We start from the raw sequence: 13,210 nt of genomic DNA, 5'->3' as shown, positions 1-13,210 counted from the left end.
CATAGAAATTTGATAAATTAAATTAAATTAAATCAAATCCACTAGATTCATATAGACGGTTAAAAATTATTTGGGATATGATTATGCTTTGTTCAACTGCCATGATTCTAAGGTACTGTCATTCAATGTTATTTTCTAATACAGTATCTGCAAGTTGGCATGTCTCCAAAACCATCTCATGGAGCTGATTCAGAAGGATACCAATGGTTAATAGTACAAAAAAGCTGCAGGATCAACAAAATCACACTGTCATCTCTTTTTCATAGAAGGTCATCCATCAGGTCATCCAAGGCTAATTCGGTCTTTAAATTGTGTCTGAATCCAGGTTGAAATTCAACATAGCTGTGAATTTTTTTCAACAAGATGAGAATACTACACAGATGCACAGTATTATCCCTCTCCAGCTCCTTGCTCCCAAAGGAGATACTTCGATGAAAATAATACTTTACACGTTTTGTCCCTCAGAAGGGGGTAACTACTGCCTCTTTAAGAAGCTGGCAACACAAGCTACCACTCAAAAATGTGCTCAACCACTTTTCAGATATACTTAGCTCAGCTAGCTCTAACAGCCAAGAGGGGAAGGGGTCAAGAGGTGCAGATTGATCAGCTACAAGCAGCGTGTCCATATCCTCAGGCCTTCAAAACTGAAAGCACTAAGACATAATTGGACCAAATGATGCACCAGATACTCTGTCAAAAGTAGAATACGAGATGACATGAACATGATTTCATCTTCCAAATGTCTTGCAAATCGGTCATAGCAGGCTTTTGGGATTATCAAGGGCAAATAACAAGACCTTAATTATTCTGAAGAGCTTTGCTGGATGTCTATTTGAGGATGCAGTGGAGATTACAAAGTAAACTTTTTTGCAGCCTCATCACAAATTAGTAGATATACAGTATGCATGCCTGGTCGGACAGACATTTTAAGTTTTTCTTAGCCTGTTCCATTATTCTGTTTCAGAGAATCAGGGACAAATTGCGGTTCTAAATGGTCTGAGAAGACATTTGAGACTGACCATATCAGTAGCTCATTTTTCTCATAATTCCATTCTCAATCAGAGCCTTGACAGGATTCTTGCCCTGGTTTTTACAAACTCTCCTGGAGGATTTAGAAATTCATTGGATTCCCTAAGTCTTAAGATGGATCACATTTGTGGGCCCCTAATCCTAGCAGAAGAGGCATGCCACCATGGAACCAACACTCACCAGATGACAAGACAGCCAAATAGCGTTTGTCATCACCACTACCCCATATCCAGTCTACCCCTTCAGAGACTGAAACAAAAAATTAGTTGACAGTAAGCCTGGCCCTACACACCAATTTGATAACAACTAGACAGTGTCATGGCTCCTATTTTCCCCACAACAACCCAGTGAGGTGGACTGGGCTGAGAGAATATGACTGGTCCAAAGTCACCCAGCTGGCTTTCATGCCTAAAGTGGGACTAAAACTCAGTCGCCTGGCTCAGTTCTCTATGGAACAGCACATACAAGTGAAAATCACCCAACCATTCAAACTATGACATGTGTGTTCAAAGAAAACATCCAGCTCTGTCTCATCTTTCATCAGAACGGAACAAATGATATGGAACATCAGTTCTCACCTAAGAGTATCCAATCCACACATCCTAAATTCATCCCCTTACATCAAAAGACTTAGGACTGACATTATTATAAGCCTTAAAAGTTGCTCCTACAGAGCAAGTAACCCTTTTAAAGTTGCTTTCCAGTCCCAGCAGCATGTTCGAAATAGACCTGTGGCAGGGAAACAATCTATAGTTGGTTATGAAGCAAAAACCCAAGCACCTCCTAGACGTTAATAGAGCTAGAACAATATGCCTCCTATTTCTCTTGAAAGCCAAAAAAAAAAAAAAAGAAAAAGAAAAGGCAAGAAAAGGTTTTGTAAGAAGAGCTAGTAGGTTCTAATGAAGTGGAATGCCTTTCATCTGCCTTCCAACTTCCTTAAACTCTTAGTAAATTTTCATTTGGTTGATTTCAGCAATTAAGAGTTACAGTTCATGTTTCATATTAAGACAATGCATACTTTGAAAATGACTCAGAAGAACAAGCGGACAAGCGCAGCATCTTTCTGCTATCCTTTAAAATTCTTTTTTTTTCTTCAGATCTCAATGCAAACCTAAAATAAGATACCCCAGCTTTAAAAGTTGCATTAAAGAGGCACAGATTTAATGATCTGATTTATTAAGGTTGCAGCAGCATATTTTCAGATTTGCACAGAAGCTTGAAGAAAGGAACAAGCTATTTAACGAACAGAAGAGAAGCACTGTAATCAAACAAATTCTAAAGCTGTTCTTCCATATGATTTTTGTAGCATCAATGGTGGATTGCTACCGGTTCACGTGTACCGGTGGCGGAAATTTGGCCAAGGCCGTAGAACCGGTAGCAATGGCCGGCTGGCCACGCCCCTGAACTGGTCCCCCAATCACTGCTTGCTCGCCCCGGCCGCCATGTTCGTTGCTGCCATGTTTTCACGTACGTGCACCCTATTGCCTTGCAAGTCCAATGGGATATCCATGCGCGAATAACATGGTGGCGACAGCAGCATGGCAGCAACAGCAGTAGCTTTTTCCATGGCTGCAAAGCTTTCTGGGTGGGGCGGCCCCCTCCCCACTGGCCAGAGGCTCCCAAATCCACTGCCATTGCAGCCGCGGTGGGGACGGGGGGGGGCAGCTTGCCGGGCCAGTGGCTTTGCCCTCCATGCTGCCCCTGCCCTCTCCTGCTGAGGCCGCTGCTACTGTCTCCTGCCACCGACTTTCCTTCAGAGGTGCATGGAAATCTAGAAGGTAAGACCGACACTGGCGGGTGGGTGGGTGAGGGAGAGCCGCTGCACTCTGCCAAAGAGCTGCCTCGTGGGGACACAGCGAGGCTCACTCACCTTTTGGGCCTGGACACCGCGTGGCTAGAAAGCTTGGTGGGCTGGACAGACCTCTTCCCGCCGGCCAGCGACTCTCGAACCCACTGCCTTTGCAGCCACGGTGGGGACGGGGTTGCACGGGGCAGCCAGGTAAGCTTTGCAGCAGCCGTGTGGCTGGAAAGCTTGCCAGGCCAAGCAGCCCCCTTCCCACCGGCCAGCCCCATTTCTGCCGGCCAGCGGCTCCCAAAGCCACCGCCTTTGCAGCCACGGCGGGGATTGGACAGGGCAGTCAGACAAGCTTTGCAGCAGCCGCGTGGCTACGAAGCTTACCTTTCCCGCTGGCCAGTGGCTCCTGAAGCTGCCTGAGTAGTAGCCACGGTGGAGATGGGGGGGGGAGTCCGGCAAGCTTCCCAGCCATGTGGCTACGAAGCTTGCCCTTCCTACTGGCTAGCGGCTCCCGAAGCCTCCTGAATTGTAGCCATGGGAGGCGGGGGCAGTTCGACAAGCTTCCCAGCCACATGGCTATGAAGCTTGCCCCTCCTGCCGCCCAGGGTGGCTGAGGGTTCGGAGCTGGCACACACCTATGGCTTCCTGATTGCCAGGGCTAATTGGGAAATCTAAGATGGAGAGACCTGGTCTGTCCCGAACTTTTGAATTTGGTGGTCTCTGGATAAAAGTTGAAACCTGAGTTTCATGCTGACCTAGAGGTTTTTGTTGGAATCCTGGTTTAAGTTTTGGAGAAAGACTTAATTCACCCTAAGCTTGTGACAGCTTTCATCAAACCTTAGAGTGATAGATAGATAGATAGATAGATAGATAGATAGATAGATAGATAGATAGATAGATAGATAGAAAGAAACAGGGAAAAAGAAAAAAGAAAGAGAAAGAAAGAGGAAAGGAGAGAGAGAGAGAAGAGAAGGAAAAAGGAAGGAAGAGGAAGGAAGGGAAAGAGAGAGAGAAAACTCTGTGCTATTATTTTTAATTGTTCCATTATTTATCATGTGTTAATATTTTACACTATCCCTACACCTAGAATGATTTTACTGCCTTTTTTTGCCCAGGGCTATCACATTTTTCAGAGATTTATATGCATTCAATGTCTATAGTCCAGAGCATAAATATGTGTGTGTTTATTTTGTACATCAGGTTGCATAAGTCCAGTTTAATATGCTATTCTTGGTATGTGATGTTTTGTATGTAGAGAAAGCAGCACTCTTGTGATCTTTGACTTTTAGACTTGCTGTCAAACATCAGTCATAATACTAATTACTGTTTTGAACAATATGCAGGTTGTATTACATGAATGGCTATTTTATATGTAAAATTATGACTGAAATATTTCTGCACCTATGTTGGTTCTGTCAGGAAATTTCTCTTTAGTTTTAGGTTTGTTCAGTTTCCATCCATTGTTCTTATTTTGCCTTCTGGTGCTTTGGAAAATACATTGCCTCCCTTCTTTCTGGCAGCCCCTTAAATGGCTGTTGCCTATCACACTCTTGGGGAAAGCATGTGAGCCATTTCCTCCTTTCAGTGGTCCATGAAAGTACATCTATAGTATGTAGATAATAAAGTTGAAAAAAGGTGAACAAGGCACCCCTTGACAAGAGTGACATTGAGTCACACGCCCACCCAGTCACATCACCACCAAGCCAGGCCCACCCAGTCACCTGACCACCATGTCATGCCCACCCAGTCACATGACCAAGCCACACCCAGTCACATGCCCACCAAGCAATATCCACGCCCACAGAGCCGGTAGTAAAAAAATTTGGAACCCACCCCTGTGTAGTATGCACAATCCCATTCTATCAACTACTCTGGCTTTCACTAACAGTGCCTTCCAGGACAAAGTAAAAGAACATTTCAAACATTCCTCCTTATAGAGTCCTTGTTCCTAAATGTTAAATGTTTCCAAAGAAATCATCCATAATAGACACGGCACACTCCAAAGGTTTAATAAGTCACAACAGTACACCTATATACAAATATATAGGTACACCTATATACAAATATATAGGTAGAACTTTACCTATTGTTTTACTTATTCATTTTAGTTCCAGAATCCATTGAGAAACATGTTTTGCATTAAATTGCCCTGACAATTTAGAAGACTTGCAGCACTGCTGTGCTACTGGATTCCTCTTTTTGAGTAACCTCAAGATCATACTGCATGGTTCTTTGCCTTTATTTACCAGCAGATTTACTTAATGAGTTTGGAAAGCCCTCAGTGAAACACAGGTGCTAAACACTGAAATCAATACAGTGCCACAGAGACAAAGCCAAGCCAAACCGAAACATAAACATGTATCTCATTCAGGAAGGAGAAAAGGGTACCAGCCTCACTTACCTTACCACTGGATCTGGGATCGTTTCTGTATTTGCTGGCACCTGAACACCTTTTTCCCACTCTTGCCTCCAGGGATCAGCAAGGATATAGTACTCATCTGGGCTCAGCTGGAAAGAATCTGGGATCTTCATTGCTGTTATCAAGTCGGTGCGAAAAACCTGAAGATGAGAGATGAAAAGGACAGTAATGATAATCACTGGCAATGAAGATTTTGAAAGTAGAAACTTTGCCAAGCTTGGAACAGATGAGGGAGTGGATTGGACAAGCTGAAATAGATATGGCCTATAAAGTGGCTCCTTACATACATGCTAAGCTGGCATGTCTGAATTCAGCCAATCAGAAAAAAAAAATCAAACCTGGGATCAAATAGGCAGCTCTGAAGAACTAGAGGAGAACAGCATCAAATCATAGAAGGGCTTGTTTATAAAACTGGGCAATACTGCTCTGAATAAGGCTGAAAATGATTTGATATTGACAATGGTGGTGGTAGGGAATCAAGTTAATCAAATTTATTTCTGAGCAAGTGAAGCACTGAACAAGGGAGCTAAGTTCCTTTGGAAGTAGAACTAATACTGAGAACATTTAACATTGGAGAAAAAGGACAAGTACTTTTTTGTTCAGGTAATGAATATATGCACCATCACCCACATGATACTAAATGAAATTAGCAACTATTATTCTGGTTTTCTTTCCATTGTGCTACTCTTCCCTTGGACATGTTCTTTCCTTATATTTCCCATGTGCACAGTCTGAATTCTCAAGTATGTTTCATTTTACTATTCATATAAATCAAGAAAACAAACTTTCTCCTCTTAATTTTTAGAAATTATTCTTTTCAAAGTACAACCTTATTGTTAAGGAAAGTACCACTATACTCAAGAGAAAGATCACAAATACTTTATTCACTAATGACCAGGGGGATCTTTGTATGGCAATATTAGCAAGTAGTCTCCAATTTGTACTTTATAATTAGGGATACTCTATGCTTAGAAACCAGTGCATCCTTCGATTTGCCCTCATTTCTCACAGAAATTATTCTGGAACAGCAATTTATAGTGCTGCTTGTAACTTCTGAATTGAATTGTGTGTTTGGTATGTATGCATAGGCTAAGAAGTTTTCCTTCTTTCTAGAGCTTCTTAATTTTACTGTAGGGGTAGAAAAAGAGACTAGCCTATGACAATCTGACATAGCATAGCAAAATCTAATCCTTGGTAATTGACTGCAAGAAGATTTGCAGCCTTGAAGTTTGTATTCCATCTCTGCGCATGACAGTGATATAGAACAAAATAAATAACTCTAGTGATTAGTCTAAGCAATTCAAACTCTCACCTCTCATGCTTTTTCAAAATCGGCTTTGAAAAGCCCATACCTCCATCGATAAGCTATAGGTTTGGACAAACTAGTGGATAATATAAGTGTAAGTCTGTTCAAGCCAGAGGTGGCTTTCAGCAAGTTCTGACCAGTTCGGGAGAACCGGTAGCGGAAATTTTGAGTAGTTCGAAGAACCGGTAGTAAAAATTCTGACTGCCCCTGCCCCCATCTATTCTCTGCCTCCCAAGTCCCAGCTGATCGGGAGGAAATGGGGATTTTGCAGTAACCTTCCCCTGCCACGCCCACCAAGCCACGCCCACAGAACCGGTAGTAAAAAAAATTTGAAACCCACCACTGGTTCAAGCATATACCATTTGAATTCCATACATTAATATTCACTTGTCTAGCACATTGTTAATATATGTTGAAGAAACTCTCTGAAACAAATGGGAATCCTCTGTTCATAAGTATTCTTTTTTAAAATTACTCTTTTGAAGTGCTTTAGAATGTTACAGAGATAAGTCTTCTTTTTTCCACTGACTTCTCTAAAACTTTGTACTCTATATGATTTCCTTGGAGGAAATGTATACATCCATAAAAAAATGTCTTGTCTGCTGAGTAGTGATAAATAAATATAAATTGTGGGACATAGGAACATACCAGATATACCTGTGGATGGATTTATACACCACAATACCCCACTTCCCTAACTCTTTTTTCAAGTTCAAAGCCTCACAGGTATTTGATGAATATATGCCATATGAAAGTTAGTATACTCATAGTATTGTACTTCTTCAGGAAGAGAGAATTCGCATATTAGGGTGAACCTATGGCTATTTTTGCACAAAGTCACAAACTAGCCAACTACATTTCAGCCTAATACAGTGATGGTTAACCTTTTTGGAGCTGAGTGCCCAAAGCATGTGCCCGAAACCCCAAAATGCAATGCAAGTGCTCCCCCCACACATGCATCCTGCCCCCGCACATGCGCCCGCTGTGCATGCCCCCCGCACATGCGCCCCAGCCCTCCTGCACCCTTTTGGCTTCCAGGTGGTGGAGGAGGCTTTCCAGGCCCAAAGCAGGGCGCGGGGGGGGGCTCACATGGCCCCCCCGCTCCATTTTGGAACCTGGAAAGCTTCTTGCACCAACATGGAAGCCAAAATTGGGTGTGGGGGCGCAGCACAAGGCTCCCCCCATGCCCCATTTTGGGCTTGGAAAACCTCCTGCACCCCGCACATGCACCCGCCCCTTCGCGCATGCACGCACCACGCACATGTGCCCTGCCCCCTGCACGGCAGAGACCTGAAGACCAGATGGCTGGCAGGAGGCACGCACGTCTGCGCGGTGGAGCTGGGCTGGGGCGATGGCTGGAATGCCCACAGAGAGGGCTCTGCGTGCCACCTGTGGCATGCATGCAATAGGTTTGTCATCACGGGTCTAGTATGTTGCATCAACCTATTTACATGGTTGGTCATGATAGCAATAGTACTTAAGATTTATATACTGCTTCACAGTGCTTTACAGCCCTCTCTAAGCAGTTTACAAAGTCAGAATATTGCCCCCAACAATCTGGGTCCTCATTTTACCCACCTCAGAAGGACGGAAGGCTTGAGCTTGGTGAGATTTGAACTGCCAAATTGCAGGCAGTGGCAGGCAGCAGAAGTAGCCTGTAGTACTGCAGTCTAACCACTGCAGCTCAGTAATGCTTCAGGCTATTAGCCCAGAAAAGTGGATTAAGTATATAAATCACAGTTCTATTCAGGTAAGCCTATCATAGCAGTGAATCAGTGGAGTATCTGCCAAATAGAATGAAAACAGTCCTTGTACTGTCTTCAGACACTAGGCAAACAAAAATAGTTTTAAATAAATAATTAAAAAGGACAAACTGTGTCTACCGAACCTAATAGATATGTTCTTACTTATCCAGAAATTTAAACATATGGAGTAATATTCTGATGAAAGTACTCCCTGTCAGCCTTCTCAGACAGAAAACCTGATAAGATGATCTAATTATATTTTCTTGCAAGGCTACATTGATAGAATCTTGCAAGTCTGATGATTCAAATCTCCCACCCTCTCTTTTACAGCCTGAGAAGTTAGGAAGGTTCCTTTCTGAGTTTCTTTCCCTATGGGATACACACTTTTATCAATTATTCTCTGGTAGCATCTGTCTCTCCCCCCACCCCCTCCACACACACATATACCACGTTGGCCAAGGTCATTCCCACATACCATTACAGTCTCACAGGTAAAACATGCAAATACTGTATATTTGTTAAGGAGATAATGACAGTACCTTGAGCTATATGCAATTTTCTTTTGGTAAGTTTATTCACAATAATTTATCAAAACAAGTCTCAACCTCTTAAACAGCAAATAAAACTTTTTGATCTGGAAATAAGCTGAGAACAGTCATTTGTTTTCAGCAATCTTACCTCTCACAGAAAGATCAGTAAGGATCTGGTTCCTTACATGTACAGTAACTGCAATTCTCTGAAAAGCCATTTGTGGATTTACACACATGGGTTTATTATATGCCTTTTCAGAATCCTGTTTGGGTACCCCCACTATACATCCTGCCAAACCTAATGGATTCTAAAGAATGGAACTTAAACAGGAGCAAAAACCCAATTTTCCAGTTTTCCAACCAATTTTCCAACTACTCAAGATGAAAACCAACCTAGAGCTTTCCCAACCGAACAATTAATTAGCACAACAGCTTGCCTCCAGAAGTTGTGGGTACTCCAATATTGGAGGTTTTTAAGAAGAGATTGGACAAGCAATGGTATAGGGTTTCCTGCTTGAGCAGAGGGTTGGACTAGAAGACCTCTAAGGTCCCTTCCAACTTTGTTATTCTGTTATTCTGTTCCATGTTTCATCAGATGAAACTGTTTTGTACATTGCAAACGGAGATTTAAAACAAACCTCTAGGTTACCAGAACTCTGGAAAATTGACATATGTTTCTCTTCATCTAGTGATCATCCAGATTTTTGCAGCCAAGAATTGAGATTCCCTTTGCCTCAGAGCAACCATTTGCCCTTAGGATACAGATATTCTGATGCAAAACAAGAGGAGAATAGGCTGTCTCTATGTGTTTGATCTCCATGTAATTTTTTCGATTAATTACCTCCTCTATGGCAGAAGAATATTGTGGCACAAAATACTACATGAATTAAAATCTATCAGTTTACTTTTGAATAAACCCTTTCTTTTAAACCTTCTTTACACTTAAACTTAACCTTGGACATAATCAGGAAAAGGTTCACCTGCAGATTTATCTTCTTTTCCCTTCCTGGCTGCCAAAAACAAACAAAAGTGCCATTTTTACAGGCAGGCAGGCTGCTACACATGTGATAAACACAAAATTTCCTATCTGCTGCCGACATTTACATCTTAATTAAAATATATATATTTACATCATCAGTACTTAGTGATACAAAGAATAAAAGAGCTGTGCACCCCCACTTGCTTCAGAAAACAACTTCATTTTATACATAAAGCATAAAAGTCAAATCAACAAGTTCAAAACTGCTCTACAGCAAAATGCATTACCATCAAGCACACTTTTATCAAAGTGCATTCATAGATCTGAGAGTGGCATACCAACCAATACTGTTTTTACAGATTTTTGTGGAAACTCCAACAGTCTCCAGAAACAAAAGTGTGCAACAGAATATATAGTGCAAGGATAAATGAACAACCAAGTCAAAAATTTAGAACAGACTTTTAAATTTTAAAAAGCCATCAGCACAAAATTCTTGGGAACTAAACATAACTAAATTATGCTGAAGAGGCTTGCTCTATTTGGCTGTATGTGTTCCCTCTGTACACTTTATCCTGTTGGTGAGAAGCCTTCAGAATGTTTCTGAAAATTAAGTCATTATTTGACAGCATGCAGCAACTCAGGGTTGTCTGCCACTCTGCCGCCATTAAAAATGAGCTAGACAATGGAATGTTGCAATAAGAAACAGCAGTCCTTCCTTTATTCTGCAGTATAATGAATCTCAATATAATGAAATGTCAATGGCATAAAAACTGGTTTGGTCCAGAAATCTCTTGCTGTCTCAAGAAATGAAGCAAATGGAATAGGAGTAAAAGAAACTTCAACTAGTTTAATTATATTCTATTTCAGAAAGGACTGTTGATCCTTAAAACCAAAAAATATACTAATCCTACCAATTTGTGGGAAAGCTGGGCTTGGTTCTCAACCTGAACACTGGGTGACCTAGTCAGAGAAGATCTCAAATTAGCTTGAGGCACACACCAGAGACATAACTGATAGGTTAAAAGAGATCAACAAGTTCTCTTAGGAGATGAGCAGGGAAAGTCCTAAATCTTATCAATAGTGAGCAAAATCTGTGGTCAAGGATTCTCAACAAATGTAGATCTGATTCAGAATTGGTTCACGCATCATAAAAATTCCACCCAGGCTGAAACAATTGAAGACAGGTGGGTCCTTCAAAAACAAGGCAAAATGCCATGAAAGATTTTGTAGGTGAAAACCAGCTCCTTGGAATTTCATCCAGAAGCTGGCAGGTAACTAATGCAGCTTATAACACATTGACATAATGAGAAGCACTCATCCTGCTTTGCTGTACTTTGAATCAGCTGTAACTTCTGGATGGTCTTTAAGGGCAGCCCTGCGTAGAACACATTGCAAAAGTCTAGTCATGAGGTGACTAGAGTATGAGTGACTGTCTGAGTTACCAACTTTATCAGTGAGGAAATCCCTCCTTCTCACTGGTTCAAAGGCTGTGTGAGAGAATCAGAAAAACTCCACCTTAATGCACATAGTTATATTCCTTCTGGATTGAAAGTCATTTTAATAGAAAAGAAAATAATTTTAATAGAAGAGAATATATGGAAATAGTTGACTTGTTGAAATAGCTGTATCCATACTATTTGTCTTCAGCTTTTGCTCTCAACATTCTGACAATCTCCCAGTATCAAATAAATGATTTAAAGGCAATTTTATGCTTTTAATGCAAGGCAAACTACCCTAGGAAAGACTTTGGGGAGAAAAAAACCTTTGTAGGCATAGGGATGATTTACCTCAACAGAAACCTAATACGGAAGATAATTCATTTAATTCTTAAAGCTTGCGCTGATAACCCAATTAAAGCTGAACTACACAAACATAAGTAACCTTTTTTCTATAATGTCAGTTCCACTTTTTGTACATCAGCAGCTCTTTCTATCCACTACATTTGTTCAGAGAATACTTCCTACCACAACTAAGCAGAGCAAAACTGAACTATCCAGACATTATCAGGATGCATCTTCCAATAAAAACATAATTAACAGTCTAGTTTTTATAAAGCCTGGGCTTGAGAAAGGTCAGCTGCCTTGAAGTCCCTATCTGCCAATAGAACATAATAGTTTAAAATGCCGCAGTAGCATTTCATTACCTAGCTGGTGTGGGAAAAAAAATAAAACGAGATTAAGATAAATGCTAATTAAGCTTGAGACAGTATCTGAAAAACACCAGAATCCTTTTTGTATATTTTCTGGTTATCAGAGAAGTAAGTCAGCTAATGAAAGTGAAAAAGAAAAAGAAGACCTCCACCACCATCCAAAGCTAATCTAGTATCTTTTCTAAATATAACAAACATTATTGCTCTTTCCATGTGTTTGCTTTTCTCTGTCACAGTGTCATGCTAGAGGCGGTTTTGAATTATTCAGTATTGCCAAGTAACTATCACCTACAGGGAAAGAGCAAACAAGATAAAGCAAAGCCTTTTACCGTAGCTCTCCAGCTTCTACCAGATGCCTAGTTGACTCAGGTTATCTAAGGCATATCTCGTGTCCATGACAATCTGCTCATTATATTATGGATGTGAGCATTCAATGTCCATTTGAAACCTTGATCTTTTTCTCCTCCATTATTAGCCATCTTACTAAAGTATAGAGAATTCAGAGAAAATTTCAAGGCTCGTTTAGGGAGAAAGCTGGTATCTCTAAACAGCGAATCAGGAGGCAGACCTGCTGAGGAGAACAGGAAGTCTGTCTTTGCTATGTTGAACTGCTGGAGGTGATGACATAGGAACAGCTAGGAGGGAACATCGAAACGTGTGGAAAACATGCATAGCATCAGAGTTTAACTTAAAATATTTCTTCACTAACAGTATTGGCTGACCAAGGAACAACTTTTTTAAGTTGCTTGCCTTTTCAGCAATGGGAAATGATGCAACAGAAGCAGATGTTAAAATGTCAGTGTTTTGTCTGGTCAGACACATGTATGTCCAGATCCCATCTAGGGATGGGATCTTATGTGAGAGTAAAGAATGAAAACATGAACTTGAAGATTATCACCGGCAAAAAGGTAGAAGCAGAAAATATTTAAAAAGATATAGAGAAAAATACAGAGGAACAAATACCAACTGATACACAAATCCCAAGGTGAGCAAAGGGCATTTTAAGAGAGAAAAGATTAGGAGAGGGATTTGCAAATCAAATGGAAAAAGGAGTCCTAGGAATTATTTGTATAGTGGTACTACTACCATAATACCACTAACTCCAACAGAGGTTCAATGGGATAACCATTTGATCAAACTTAGTGCTATTATGGGATTCAAATAGAAACCAAAGTGAGATCATGTTTGAATTACAAGAAATCTATAGACTAGCAGACTATATAAACACACACAATATATTATGGTTAGGTTGATATTG

General features: G+C 41.0%; 1 protein-coding gene across 4 annotated transcripts in view; it reads right to left on the bottom strand.

The window, feature by feature from the left end:
• Nucleotides 1-13,210, bottom strand: part of JADE2 (jade family PHD finger 2) — a 214,210-nt gene that overhangs the window by 141,017 nt on the left and 59,983 nt on the right. For all 4 annotated transcript variants that reach the window (XM_034403960.3, XM_034403949.3, XM_034403944.2 and 1 more), the window contains exon 4: nucleotides 5,226-5,383. In XM_034403960.3, the coding sequence (XP_034259851.1) occupies nucleotides 5,226-5,383 (158 nt within the window). The remainder of the gene's footprint in view (nucleotides 1-5,225; nucleotides 5,384-13,210) is intronic.

Source organism: Pantherophis guttatus, chromosome 2 (assembly GCF_059756535.1).
Source record: "Pantherophis guttatus breed Tessera chromosome 2, ASM5975653v1, whole genome shotgun sequence".
In the NCBI taxonomy this organism is placed as follows: Eukaryota; Metazoa; Chordata; class Lepidosauria; order Squamata; family Colubridae; genus Pantherophis; species Pantherophis guttatus.
Note: the sequence above shows the minus strand (reverse complement) of the source record. Positions and strands in the feature narration are given on the sequence as shown.